Source organism: Babylonia areolata, unplaced genomic scaffold (genome assembly GCF_041734735.1).
Source record: "Babylonia areolata isolate BAREFJ2019XMU unplaced genomic scaffold, ASM4173473v1 superscaf1, whole genome shotgun sequence".
Taxonomy (NCBI): Eukaryota; Metazoa; Mollusca; class Gastropoda; order Neogastropoda; family Buccinidae; genus Babylonia; species Babylonia areolata.
Genome location: NW_027468365.1, coordinates 79,786 through 97,285, shown reverse-complemented (window position 1 = coordinate 97,285; position 17,500 = coordinate 79,786). Strand labels below are relative to the sequence as shown.

General features: G+C 42.2%; 1 protein-coding gene across 1 annotated transcript in view; it reads right to left on the bottom strand.

Moving 5' to 3' along the window:
- Positions 1-3,189: 3,189 nt before the first annotated feature.
- The window catches only part of LOC143278178 (uncharacterized), a 29,414-nt gene continuing 15,103 nt past the window's right edge, over positions 3,190-17,500 (bottom strand). The window contains exons 2-5 of the mRNA XM_076583211.1: positions 7,773-7,851; positions 7,660-7,663; positions 7,433-7,531; positions 3,190-3,221 (exon numbers count right to left, since the gene is read on the bottom strand). Of these exons, the coding sequence (XP_076439326.1) occupies positions 3,190-3,221; positions 7,433-7,531; positions 7,660-7,663; positions 7,773-7,851 (214 nt within the window). The remainder of the gene's footprint in view (positions 3,222-7,432; positions 7,532-7,659; positions 7,664-7,772; positions 7,852-17,500) is intronic.

Sequence of the window (17,500 nt, the reverse complement as noted above, 5' to 3'; positions counted from 1 at the left end):
ATAACATCACTGTACACACCTGTAGTGTTAGTACTGACATCACGACACACACCTGTAGTGTTCGTTCTGAAATTACTGTACACACCTTTAGTGGTAGTCCTGAGATCACTGTTCACACCTGTAGTGTTAGTTCTGACATCACTGTCCATACCGGTAGTGTTAGAACTCAGATCACTATACACACCTGTAGTGTTAATCCTGGGGTCACTGTATACACCTGTAGTTTTAGTCCTGACATCAGTGTACACACCTTTCGTGTGAGTCATCACATCACTGCACACACCTGTAGTTTTATTCCTGATATGATGACACACGCCTGTAGTGTTAGTACTTACATCACTGTACACACCTGTAGTGTTAGTCCTGAGATCATAGAATTCAATGTTAATTCATTAGTTCATTACACACAACTGTAGTGTTAGTCCTGACATCACTGCACACGCCTGTAGTGTTGATCCTGAGATCACTGTATACACCTGTTGTGTTAGTACTGACATAACTGTACACACCTGTAGTATTAGTCCTGAGATCACTATACACACCTGTAGTGTTAATCCTGAGATCACTGTATACACCTGTTGTGTTAGTACTGACATAACTGTACACACCTGTAGTGTTAGCTTTGACATCACTGTAACACCTATAGCGTTAGTTCAGAGATCACTGTACACACATGTAGTGTTAGTCCTGAGATCACTGTACATACGTGTTGGGTTATTCCTAAGATGACTGTACAGGCCTGGAGTGCTACTCCTGAAATAACTGTACAAACCTGTAGTGTTATTCCTGAGATAACGGCAAACCTATAGTGTTCGTCCTGATATCACTGAATACAGCTGTAGTATTAGTCCTCAAATAACTATACACACTTTTAGTGTTAGTCCTGAGATCACTGTACACAGCTATAGTGTTAGGCCTGGTATCACTGTAAACACCTGTAGTGTTAGTCCTGAGATCACGACACACACCTGTAGTGTTACTCCTTACATCACTGTACCCACCTTTAGTATTAGTCCTCAGATCACAACACACTTGTAGTGTTAGTCCTGAGATCACAACACACTTGTAGTGTTAGTCCTGAGATCACTGTACACAACTGTAGTATTAGTCCTGACATCACTGCATACACCTGTAGTGTTAATCCTGAGATCACTATACACACCTGTAATGTCAATACTGACATGAGCAGTACACACCTGTAGTGTTAGTCCTGAGATCACTGTACATACCTGTAGTGTTAGTCCTGACATCACTGTACACACCTGTAGTGTTAGTCCTGAGATCACTATACACACCTGTAGTGTTAATCCTGAGATGACTGTATACACATGTAGTGTTATTCCTGACATCAGTGTACACACCTTTAGCGTGAGTCCTCACATCACTGCACACACCTGTAGTGTTAGTCCTGAGATCACGACATACACCTGTAGTGCTAGTCCTTACATCATTATACACACCTGTAGTGTTAGTCCTGAGAACACAACACATACTTGTAGTGTTAGTCCTGAGATCACTGTACACAACTGTATTGTTATTCCTGACATCACTGCACACACCTGTAGTGTTCATCCTGGGATCCCTGTACACACATGTAGTGTCAGTACTGACATGACTGTACACACCTGTAGTGTTAGTCCTGAGATCACTGTACACACCTGTAGTGTTAGTCCTGACATCACTGTACATACTGGTAGTGTTAGTCCTGAGATCAGTATACACATCTGTAGTGTTAATCGTGAGATCACTGTATACACATATTGTGTTAGTACAGATATCAGTGTACACACCTGTAGTGTTAGTCTTGACATCAATGTCCACAACTATAGTGTTAGTCCTGAGATGACTGTACATACATGTAGTGTTATTCCTGAGATCACTGTACAAGCCTGGAGTGTTAGTCCTGATATAACTGTACACACCTGTATTGTTGGTCCAGAAATAACGGCACACACCTGTAGTGTTTATACTCAGATCATGGTGCACACCTGCTGTGTTAGTCCTGACATCACTGCACACACCTGTAGTGTCAGCCTTGACATCACTTTACACATCAATAGTGTTAGTTATCAGATCACTCAACACACCTGTAATGTAAGTCCTGGGATCACTGTACATACATGTAGTGTTATTTCTCAGATCACTGTACAGACCTGGAGAGCTAGTACTGACATCACTGTACACACCTGTAGTGTTAGTCGTGAGATCATTGTACACAGCTGTAGTGTTAGTCCTGACATCACTATAAATACCTGTAGTGTTAGTCCTCACATCACTGGACACACCTGTAGTGTTAGTCCTCATATCACTGTACACACCTGTTGCGATAGTCCTGAAATCACTGTAAGTACGTTAAGTGTTAGTCCTGAGATAATTGTACACACCTGTATGTTAGTCCTGATATCACTGTAAACACCTGTAGTGTTAGTCTTGAGATCAGTGAAAATACCTGTAGTGTTAGTCCTGATTTCACTGTACACACCTGTAGGCATAGTCCTGAGATCACGGCATACACCTGTAGTATTAGTCCTGACATAACTATACACACTTTTAGTGTTAGTCCTGAGATTACTGTACACAGCTATAGTGTTAGGCCTGGTATAAGTGTACACACCTATAGTGTTAGTCCTGAGATCACTGTACACATCTGTAGTGTTAGTCCTGACATCACGAGACACACCTGTAGTGTTAGTCCTGACATCATTGTATACACCTTCAGTGTTAGTCCTCACATCACTGCACACACCTGCAGTGTTGGTCCTGAAATCACGACACACACCTCTAGTGTTAGTCCTTACATCACTGTACACACCTGTAGTGTTAGTCCTGAGATCACCACACACACTTTCGTGTTAGCCCTGAGATCACTGTACACACCTGTAGTGTTAGTACTGAGATCACAACACACACTTGTAGTGTTATTCCTGAGATCACTGTACACAACTGTAGTGTTAGTGCTGACATCACTGCACACACCTGTAGTGTTAAACCTGAGATGACTGTACACAACTGTTATGTCAGTACTGACATGACTGTACACACCTGTAGTGTTTGTCCTGAGATCACTTCACACACCTGTCGTGTTAGTTCTGACATCACTGTAATACCAGTCGTGTTAGTCGTGAGATCAGTATACAACACCTGTAGTATTAATCCTGAGATCACTGTATACACATGTAGTGTTAGTCCTCACATCACCGCACACACCTGTAGTGTTGGTCCTGACAACAGGACAAACACCTGTAGTGTTAGTCCTTACATCACTGTACACACCTGTTGTGTTACTCCTAAGATCACTGTACAGACCTGTAGTGTTAGTCATGACATCACGGCATACACTTGTAGTGTTAATCCTGAGATCACTGTATACACCTGTAGTGTCAGTACTGACATGACTGTACACACCTGTAGTGTTAGTCCTGAGATCACTGTACACACCTATAGTGTCAGTCCTCAGATCACTATAGAGACCTGCAGTGCTAGTACTGACATCACTGTACACACCTGTAGTGTTAGTCCTCACACACCTGTAGTGTTAGTCCTGATATCACTGTAAACACTTGTAGTGTTAGTCTTCACATCACTTGAGACACCTGTAGTGTTAGTCCTGACATCACTTTACATACCGGTAGTGTTTGTCCTGAGATCACTATACACACCTGTCGAGTTTATCTTGAAATCACTGTAGACACCTGTTGTGTTAGTACTGACATCACTGTACACACCTGTAGTGTTAGCCTTGACATCACTGTACACACCTATAGTGTTAGTTCTGACATGACTGTACACACATGTAATGTTAGTCCTGAGATCATTGTACATAAGTGTAGTGTTATTCCTCAGATCACTGTACAGGCCTGGAGTGCTAGTCCTGATATCACTGTACAGACCTGTAGTGTTAGTCCTGTGATCATGACACATCTGTAGTGTTAGTCCTGTGATCATGACACATCTGTGGTGTTATTCCTGTGATCATGACACATCTGTAGTATTAGTCCTGATATCACTGTAAACACCTGCTGTGTTTGTCCTGACATCACTGGAAACACCTATAGTGTTAGTGCTCACATCACTGTACACACCTGTAGCGATACTCCTGATATCACTGTACATACCTGTAGTGTTAGTCCTGAGATCACTGTACATACCTGTAGTGTTAGTCCTGATATCACTGTACATACCTGTAGTGTTTGTCTTGAGATCAATGTACACACCTCTAGTGTTAGTCCTGACATCACGGTACACACCTGTAGTGTTAGTCCTGAGATCAAGACAAACACCTGTAGTGTTAGTCATGACATCACTTTACACATTTGTAGTGTTAGTCCTGAAATCACGACACACACCTGTAATAACAGTCATGATATAGTGTTAGTCCTGACATCATTTCAAACATCTGTAGTGTTATTCCTGAGATCACTGTACACACCTGTAACTTTAATCCTGACATCATGCCACACAACTGTAGTATACTAACATGTAGTTTTAGTCTTGACATCACTGTACTCACCTATAGTGTTATTTCTGAAATTACTGTAAACACCTGTAGTGTTAGACCTGACATCATTGCACACACCTGTACTGTTAGTACAGTTTCAGTTTCAGTAGCTCAAGGAGGCGTCAATGCGTTCGGACAAATCCATATACGTTACACCACATCTGCCAAGCAGATGCCTGACCATCAGCGTAACCAAACGCGCTTAGTCAGGCCTTGAGAAAAAAAAAAAATATATATAGATAAGCTTACATAAATAAATAATAATTATGATATAAAAAAAGGTAGTAGTAATGAAAATAATGATAAGATAATAATAATAATAATAATAATAATAATAATAATAGTAATAATAATAAAAAATAAATAATTAAATAAATAAGACAACAATGATGATAAATAAGCAAATATAAAAAAATGAAGACACACATTCACACATACACCCACACATGTATAACAGATATGCCCCAAAAACGCAGTTTCACAGATATGAAAGCACAGTCAAATACATATAAACGTACATGAGCTCCGACACACACACACACACACACACACACACACACACACACACACACACTACAAATTACCCTGCACCTCCTCTACCCCCTCCTCCATACACTCATTTCTAGTCTTCCTCCACACACTCATTTCTAGTCTATATATCGCAGCTTCCACGGCACACACACACACACACACACACACACACACACACACACACACAAACACACAGATGAACGCTTACTTGTACAAGCACACACACACACGCCCATATCTCCCACCCCCAACCCCACACACATATATACAAAGATATATATATAATATATACGTTCCAATATCCTGTTGCTCCCACAGTGTAGGCATGCATACACTCACATACCTCATCCTCTACCTCACCTCCTCCCTGCACCCCCACCTCCCCCTCACACACACAACACACACACACACACACACACACACACACACACACACACACACACACACACATGCACAGAACTCTCCTGACACTTGTGTACACTTACACTCTCACGCATGCACAAACGCACCCAAAAACACAGACCCACACATACACACAAACACACACATACACACACGCACAGAGGCTGCCACTGATTGGGCGCAAGAGGGATGGGAAAAGATCTCTGATGCCAAGAACGTGGCGTCTTGTGTGTTGCTCAGTCTGTTGTATTTGGAAAAGCCCACAGAGACTCTGTTCCGTTTTGAAGAAATTTGCGCAATGTTGGTTTGGAAATGATGCCGATATTTGTTTGATGAGCAAAGCATCGTGCTCTACCTTTCATGTTAGACTTACGGCCGCTCTCTCTCTCTGCTTTTATTTCTTTGATGCGATCGATGGTGTGATGGCCTTGTACCTGTTCTTTTTTTATATTCTTTGACTTTGATGAGGATTTCCGATTTTCCTAGATGTAGGCCGCTCGTTGGAGTTGCGTTACCAGCAAGTCTGTCAGCTCGCTCATTTCCCTTAACTCCTGCATGTCCCGGGCAGTATGACCGTGTGAGTTTTTTTTTTTATCTGAAAGTTGCGCATTGCCTTATGCCACTCTGGGCTTCCCATTCCGTTTTCAATTTTCTGTATGAGGTTCATTGAGTTGGTTAGAATCATGGCATGTTGGTTTCCGGGCGTATGGATGGACGATAGCCACTGGAGGGCATGTGTCACAGCTTCAACTTCCATCGTTAGGCTGGAGGTTGTGACTTTGTAGGCAGCATTCTCTTCCCTGTTTTTCCATTTTGTTTCGCAGTGAATCCCCAACCGGATTGGTCTTTGGTGACTGAGCCATCTGTGTATATGATGATGTCCTCTTCTTTATTGTTTTCTTCTATGAGTAGCTTCACTTCCGCATCAGTTTTGCCCTCTAGCCATTCCTGACAATGTCTTCCTAGAGTGGGTGAAATGGCTGTGTTGAATAGATGGTTGAGGTTTTCGGGGGTTTTCTCCCATTCTTTTGTTTCTTTCAGGTCTTGCAGTCGGCATACTAGCTGGATTGTGTCTTCTGCTTGCCCCATCCATGATCTTCCTCGTCCTAGACGGCTGCCTTTTGGTTCTTTGACTGTGTCATGCAGTGGGTTTTGAGGGTTTTCTAATGCTTTGAAGTAGGTCTTGACCTGCTCTAACTTGTTTCTGGCCTGCACTGAAGGAAGGTCAAGCAGGTATCGCATGGTTTCTGTGGGCGTGTCTTTTGTTGTTCCAAGGATCAGCCTCATAGCTTCATTTTGAATTTCTAATTTTAGGAGGTTGCTTTGAGACGGTGTTGTTAGCCCAAGTCCGTAGTCGATCATACTGAGGACGAGTGATTGGTATAGCAGGAAGAGGTGGCGTTGTTCAATACCTTTGGTTGCCATTGCCTTTAAGACTGAAAGGCCTTTTTTGCATTTGAGAACAATATTTTCCGTATGTTTTCTGAAGTTCAGCATCCTGTCGAAGTGTATTCCTAGGTAGCGTAGGCATTCAGTTTTCTCGATCTGAATCCCATCGAATGACACAGAAGGTGGTGATTTGCTCGCGGTTCTGTTGTTCAGGGTGCACAGCAACGTTTGGGCTTTCGCTGGATTGATGGAAGGTCCTGTGTCTTTGCACCATTGAGCAATACTGTTAAGTTGTTTCTGGACGGCTTTCGTTCTTTCCTGAGCATAGTACAGACATCACTATACACACCTGTAGTGTTAGTCCTGACATCACTGTACACACCTGTAGTATTCCCCTGATATCACTGCACACACCTGTACTGTTAGTCGTGAGATCACTGCACACAACTGTAGTGTTAGTCTTGGCATTACTGTACACACCTGTAGTATTAGTCCTGACATCACTGAAAACAACTGTAGTGTTAGTCCTGAGATCACGACACAAACCTGTAGTGTTAGTCCTGTGATCTCGACACACACTTGCAGTGTTAGTCCTGACAACACTGTGCACACCTGTAGTGTTAGTCCTGAGATCAATGTACATATCTGAATTGTTTGTATTGACATCGCTGTATATACCTGTAGTGTTAGTGCTGATATCACTGTAAACACCTGTAGTGTTAGTCCTGAGATCACTGTACACACCTGAAGTGTTAGTCCTGACATCACTGTGTATACCGTTATTGTTAGTCATGAGATCACAATGCACACCTGTAGTGTAAGTCATGACATCACTGTACACACCTGTAGTGTTAGTTCTCACATCACTGTACACACCTGTAGTGTTAGCCGTGACATCACTGTACACACCTATAGTGTTAGTTCTGACATCACTGTACATACCTGTAGTGTTGGTCCTGAGATCACTGTACACACCTGTAGTGTTAGTCCTGACATCACTGTACATACCGATAGTGTTAGTCCTAAGATCACTATACACACCTCTAGTGTTAGTCCTGAGGTCACTCTACACGCCTGTAGTGTTAGTACTGACATCACTCTACACACCTGTAGTGTTACCCTTGACATCACTCTACACACCTATTGTGTTAGTTCTGAGATCACTGTACACACATGTAGTGTTAGTGCTGAGATCACTGTACATACGTGTAGTGTTAGTCCTCAGATCACTGTAAAGGCCTAGAATATTAGTCCTGATATCACTGTAAAGACCTGTAGTGTCAGTCCTGCACACACAACAAAAACAACACCAACAACAACAGGCACAACAAGAACAACAACAACAAAAACAACAACAGCACGCACACAACAACAACAATAGCAACAAGAACAACAGTACACACACACAACAACAACAACAACCACAACCTAAACAGCACGCACACACAACAAGAATAACAACAACAAGAACCAAAACCACAACAACAGCACGCACACACAACAACGAGAACAAGAACAACACCATGCACACACAAAAACAACAGCAACAACAGTACGCACACACAATAACAACAGCAACAATACGCACACACAACAAAACCAACAACAACAACAACAGCACGCACACACAACAAGAACAACACGAACCAAAACCAGAACAACAGCAGGGGCAGACAACAACAAAAACCACAACAGCACGCACACACAACAACATCAACAACAACCACAACCACAACGACATGCACAAACAAGAACAACAACAACAACAACCACAACCACAACAACAGCACGCGCGTGCATATAACAAAAACAACGAAAAACAAAAACAAAAACAACACCATGCACACACAACAACAACAACAATAACAAAAGTACGCAGAAACATCAACAACAACAATACGCACACAAAACAAAAACAACAACCACAACAACAGTACGCACACACAACAACAACAACACGCACTCAACAACAACAGCCACAACAGAACGCACACAAAACAACAACAACAGGCACACACAACAAAAACAACACCACCAACAACGAGCACGACAAGAACAACAACAACAACAACAACAACAGCTCGCAAACTACAAGAACAACAGTACGCAAACACAACAACAAGACCAACAGCACGCACACACAACAAAAACAAAAACAACAACAGCACGCACACACAACAACAACAACAACAACAACACGAACCAAAACCAGAACAAGAGCACGCACACACAACAAAAACAACACCACGCACACACAACGACAACATGAACAACACCATGCACACACAACAACAACAGCAACAACAGTACGCACACAGAACAAAAACAACACGCACACACAATAAAAACAACAACAAGAGTACGCATACACATCAACAACAACAACAACAACAGCACGCACACACAACAAAAACAACAACACCAACAACAACAAGCACAACAAGAACAACAACAACAAAAACAACAGCACGCACACAACAACAATAATAGCAACAACAAGAACAACAGTACACACACACAACAAAAACAACAGCACGCACACACAACAACAACCACAACCAAAACAACAGCACGCACACACAACAAGAACAACAACAACCAAAACCACAAGAACAGCACGCTCAGACAACAACAACCACAACCACCACAACAGCACGTACACAAAACAAAAACAGCACGCACACACAACAACAAAAACAACAACAGCACGCACACACAACAACGAGAACAAGAACAACACCATGCACACACAAAGATAACAGCAACAACAGTACACACACACAACATCAATAACAAAAACAAAAACAACAGCACGCACACACAACAACGAGAACAAAAACAACACCATGCACACAAAAAAACCCAGCAACAACAGTAGGCACACACAACAACAACAGCACGCACACACAACAACAACAACAACACGAAACCACAACCACCACAACAGCACTCACACAAAACAACAACAGTACACAGACACAACATCAACAACAAAAACAAAAACAGCGCGCACACACAACGAGAACAACAGCAACCACAACCAAAACAACAGCACGCACACACAACAAGAACAACAACAAGAACCAAAACAACAACAGCACGCACACACAACAAAATCAACAACACCAACAACAAGCAAAACAGGAACAACAACAACAAAAACAATAAATGCACGCACCCAACAACAACAAAAGCAACAACAAGAACAACAGTACACACACACAACAGCAACAACAGCACGCACACACAACAACAACAACAACCACCACAACAGCACGTACAAAAAACAAAAACAGCACGCACACACAACAACGAGAACAAGAACAACACCATGCACACACAAAAACATCAGCAAGAACAGTACGGACACACAACATCAACAACAAAAACAAAAACAACAGCACGCACACACAAAGAGAACAAGAACACGAACCAAAACCAGAACAGCACGGGCAGATAACGAGAACAAGAACAACACCATGCACACACAAAAACAACAGCAACAACAGTACGCAAACACAACAACAACAACAGCACGCACACACAACAACAAAAACAAAAACAATAGCACGCACACACAACAACGAGAACAAGAACAACACCATGCACACACAAAAACAACAGCAACAACAACAGCACGCACGCACAACAAGAACAACAACACGAACCAAAATCAGAACAACGGCACGGGCAGATAACAAGAACAACAACCACAACCACCACAACAGAACGCACATAAAACAACAACAGCAAGCACACACAACAACAACAAAAACAAAAACAACACCATGCACACACAAAAACAACAGCAACAACAGTACACACACTCAACATCAATAACAAAAACAAAAACAACAGCACGCACACACAACGAGAACAAGAACACGAACCAAAACCAGAACAACAGTACGTGCAGAAAACAACAACAACCACAACCACCACAACAGCACACACAACAAAAACAAAAACAACAGCACGCACACACAACGACAACATGAACAACACAATGCACACAAAACAACAACAGCAACAACAGTACGCACACAGAACAACAACACGCACACACAACAACAACAACACGAACCAAAACCAGAACAATAGCACAGGCAGACAACAACAACCACAACCACCACAACAGCACTCACACAAAACAACAACAACAGCACGCACACACAACGACAACATGAACAACACCATGCACACACAACAACAACAGCAACAACAGTACGCACACAGAACAAAAACAACACGCACACACAATAAAAACAACAACAAGAGTACGCATACACATCAACAACAACAACAACAGCACGCACACACAACAAAAACAACAACACCAACAACAACAAGCACAACAAGAACAACAACAAAAACAACAGCACGCACACAACAACAATAATAGCAACAACAAGAACAACAGTACACACACACAACAACAACAACAGCACGCACACACAACAACAAGAACAACAAACAAAACAACAGCACGCACACACAACAAGAACAACAAAAACCAAAACCACAAGAACAGCACGCTCAGACAACAACAACCACAACCACCACAACAGCACGTACACAAAACAAAAACAGCACGCACACACAACAACAACAAAAACAAAAACAACAGCACGCACACACAACAACGAGAACAAGAACAACACCATGCACACACAAAAATAACAGCAACAACAGTACACACACACAACATCAACAACAACAAAAAAAAACAAAAGCACGCACACACAACGAGAACAAGAACACGAACCAAATCCAGAACAACAGCACGCACACAAAACAACAACAACAGCACGCACACACAACAAAAACAAAAATAACACCACCCACACACAACGACAACATGAACAACACCATGCACACACAACAACAACAGCAACAACACCACCCACTCACAACGACAACATGAACAACACCATGCACACACAACAACAGCAACAACAGTACGCACACAGAACAACAGCAACACGCACACACAACAAAAACAACAACAAGAGTACGCACACACATAAACAGCAACAACAACAGCACGCACACACAACAAAAACAACATCAACAACAGCAAGCACAACAAGAACAACAACAACAAAAACAACAACAGCACGCACACAACAACAACAATAGCAACAACAAGAACAACAGTACACACACACAACAACAACAACAGCACGCAAACACAACAAGAACAACAACAACCAAAACAACAGCACGCACACACAACAACAACAACAACAAGAACCAAAACCACAAGAACAGCACGCACAGACAACAACAACAACAAAAACAAAAACAACAGCACGCACACACAACAACGAGAACAAGAACAACACCATGCACACACAAAAACATCAGCAAGAACAGTACACACACACAACATCAACAACAAAAACAAAAACAGCGCGCACACACAACGAGAACAAGAACAACACCATGCACACACAAAAACAACAGCAACAACAGTACGCACACACAACAACAACAACAGCACGCACACACAACAACAAAAACAAAAACAACAGCACGCACACACAACAACGAGAACTAGAACAACACCATGCACACACAAAAACAACAGCAACAACAGTACGCACACACAACAACAACAACAGCACGCACACACAACAACAAAAACAAAAACAACAGCACGCACACACAACAACGAGAAGAACAACACCATGCACACACAAAAACAACAGCAACAACAGTACACACACACATCAACAACAAAAACAAAAACAACAGCACGCACACACAAGGAGAACAAGAAGAACACCATGCACACACAAAAACAACAGCAACAACAACAGCACGCACACACAACAAGAACAACAACACGAACCAAAACCAGAACAACGGCACGGGCAGATAAGAAGAACAACCACAACCACCACAACAGAACGCACATAAAACAACAGCAAGCACACACAACAACAACAACAAAAACAAAAACAACACCATGCACACACAAAAACAACAGCAACAACAGTACACACAACAAAAACAAAAACAACAGCACGCACACACAACGAGAACAAGAACACGAACCAAAACCAAAACAACAGCACGCACACAAAACAACAACAGCACGCACACACAACAAAAACAAAAACAACACCACCCACACACAACGACAACATGAACAACACCATGCACACACAACAACAGCAACAATAGTACGCACACAGAACAACAACACGCACACACAACAACAACAACAACACGAACCAAAACCAGAACAATAGCACGGGAGACAAAAACAACCACAACCACCACAACAGCACTCACACAAAACAACAACAACAGCACGCACACACAACGACAACATGAACAACACCATGCACACACAACAACAACAGCAACAACAGTACGCACACAGAACAAAAACAACACGCACACACAATAAAAACAACAACAAGAGTACGCATACACATCAACAACAACAACAACAGCACGCACACACAACAAAAACAACAACACCAACAACAACAAGCACAACAAGAACAACAACAACAAAAACAACAGCACGCACACAACAACAATAATAGCAACAACAAGAACAACAGTACACACACACAACAACAACAGCACGCACACACAACAACAAGAACAACAACCAAAACAACAGCACGCACACACAACAAGAACAACAACAAGAACCAAAACCACAAGAACAGCACGCTCAGACAACAACAACCACAACCACCACAACAGCGCGTACACAAAACAAAAACAGCACGCACACACAACAACAACAAAAACAAAAACAACAGCACGCACACACAACAACGAGAACAAGAACAACACCATGCACACACAAAAATAACAGCAACAACAGTACACACACACAACAAAAACAACAACAACAGCACGCACACACGAGAACAAGAACACGAACCAAATCCAGAACAACAGCACGCACACAAAACAACAACAACAGCACGCACACACAACAAAAACAAAAACAACACCACCCACACACAACGACAACATGAACAACACCATGCACACACAACAACAGCAACAACAGTACGCACACAGAACAACAACAACACGCACACACAACAAAAACAACAAAAGAGTACGCACACACATAAACAACAACAACAACAACAGCACGCACACACAACAAAAACAACAACATCAACAACAGCAAGCACAACAGGAACAACAACAAAGACAACAACAGCACGCACACACAACAACAACAGCAACAAGAACCAAAACCACAAGAACAGCACGCACAGACAACAACAGCCACAACCACCACAACAGCACGTACACAAAACAAGAACAGCACGCACACACAACAACGAGAACAAGAACAACACCATGCACACACAAAAACATCAGCAAGAACAGTACACACACACAACATCAACAACAAAAACAAAAACAGCGCGCACACACAACGAGAACAAGAACAACACCATGCACACACAAAAACAACAGCAACAACAGTACGCACACACAACAACAACAACAGCACGAACACACAACAACAAAAACAAAAACAACAGCACGCACACACAACAACGAGAACAAGAACAACACCATGCACACACAAAAACAACAGCAACAACAGTACGCACACACAACAACAACAGCACGCACACACAACAACAAAAACAAAAACAACAGCACGCACACACAACAACGAGAACAAGAACAACACCATGCACACACAAAAAACAACAGCAACAACAGTACACACACACATCAACAACAAAAACAAAAACAACAGCACGCACACACAACAACGAGAACAAGAAGAACACCATGCACACACAAAAACAACAGCAACAACAACAGCACGCACACACAACAAGAACAACAACACGAACCAAAACCAGAACACCGGCACGGGCAGATAACAAGAACAACAACCACAACCACCACAACAGAACGCACATAAAACAAAAACAGCAAGCACACACAACAACAACAACAAAAACAAAAACAACACCATGCACACACAAAAACAACAGCAACAACAGTACACACACACAACATCAACAACAAAAACAAAAACAACAGCACGCACACACAACGAGAACAACACGAACCAAAACCAGAACAGTACGTGCAGAAAACAACAACAACCACAACCACCACAACAGCACACACAACAAAAACAAAAACAACAGCACGCACACACAACGTCAACATGAACAACACAATGCACACAAAACAACAACAGCAACAACAGTACGCACACAGAACAACAACACGCACACACAACAACAACAACACGAACCAAAACCAGAACAATAGTACGGGCAGACAACAACAACCACAACCACCACAACAGCACTCACACAAAACAACAACAACAGCACGCACACACAACGACAACATGAACAACACCATGCACACACAACAACAACAGCAACAACAGTACGCACACAGAACAAAAACAACACGCACACACAATAAAAACAACAACAAGAGTACGCATACACATCAACAACAACAACAACAGCACGCACACACAACAAAAACAACAACACCAACAACAACAAGCACAACAAGAACAACAACAAAAACAACAGCACGCACACAACAACAATAATAGCAACAACAAGAACAACAGTACACACACACAACAACAACAACAGAACGCACACACAACAACAAGAACAACAACCAAAACAACAGCACGCACACACAACAAGAACAACAACAAGAACCAAAACCACAAGAACAGCACGCTCAGACAACAACAACCACAACCACCACAACAGCACGTACACAAAACAAAAACAGCACGCACACACAACAACAACAAAAACAAAAACAACAGCACGCACACACAACAACGAGAACAACAACAACACCATGCACACACAAAAATAGCAGCAACAACAGTACACACACACAACATCAACAACAAAAACAACAACAACAGCACGCACACACAACGAGAACAAGAACACGAACCAAATCCAGAACAACAGCACGCACACAAAACAACAACAACAGCACGCACACACAACAAAAACAAAAACAACACCACCCACTCACAACAACATGAACAACACCATGCACACACAACAACAACAGCAACAACAGTACGCACACAGAACAACAACAACACGCACACACAACAAAAACAACAACAAGAGTACGCACACACATAAACAACAACAACAACAGCACGCACACACAACAAAAACAACAACATCAACAACAGCAAGCACAACAAGAACAACAACAACAAAAACAACAACAGCACGCACACAACAACAACAATAGCAACAACAAGAACAACAGTACACACACACAACAACAACAACAGCACGCAAACACAACAACAAGAACAACAACAACCAAAACAACAGCACGCACACACAACAACAACAACAACAAAAACAAAAACAACAGCACGCACACACAACAACGAGAACAAGAACAACACCATGCACACACAAAAACATCAGCAAGAACAGTACACACACACAACATCAACAACAAAAACAAAAACAGCGCGCACACACAACGAGAACAAGAACAACACCATGCACACAAAAAACCAACAGCAACAAGAGTACGCACACAAACAACAGCACGCACACACAACAACGAGAACAAGAACAACACCATGCACACACAAAAACAACAGCAACAACAGCACGCACACACAACAACAAAAACAAAAACAACAGCACGCACACACAACAACGAGAACAAGAACAACACCATGCACACACAAAAATAGCAGCAACAACAGCAACAACAGTACGCACACACAATAACAACAGCAACAATACGCACACACAACAAAACCAACAACAACAACAACAGCACGCACACACAACAAGAACAACAACACGAACCAAAACCAGAACAACAGCAGGGGCAGACAACAACAACCACAACAGCACGCACACACAACAACAACCACAACAGCACGCACACACAACAACATCAACAACAACCACAACGATATGCACAAACAAGAACAACAACAACAATCACAACAACAACAACAGCACGCGCGTGCACATAACAAAAACAACACCATGCACACACAACACCATGCACACACAACAACAACAACAATAACAAAAGTACGCAGAAACATCAACAACAACAATACGCACACAAAACAAAAACAACAACCACAACAAAAGTACGCACACACAACAACAACAACACGCAATCAACAACAACAGCCACAACAGAACGCACACAAAACAACAACAACAGGCACACACAACAAAAACAACACCACCAACAACGAGCACGACAAGAACAACAACAACAACAACAACAACAGCTCGCACACTACAAGAACAACAGTACGCAAACACAACAACAAGACCACTCCACGCACACACAACAAAAACAAAAACAACAACAGCACGCACACACAACAACAACAACAACACGAACCAAAACCATAACAATAGCACGGGCAGACAAGAACAACCACAACCACCACAACAGCACTCACACAAAACAACAACAACAGCACGCACACACAACAAAAACAACACCACGCACACACAACAACAACAGCAACAACAGTACGCACACAGAACAAAAACAACACGCACACACAATAAAAACAACAACAAGAGTACGCATACGCATCAACAACAACAACAACAGCACGCACACACAACAAAAACAACAACACCAACAACAACAAGCACAACAAGAACA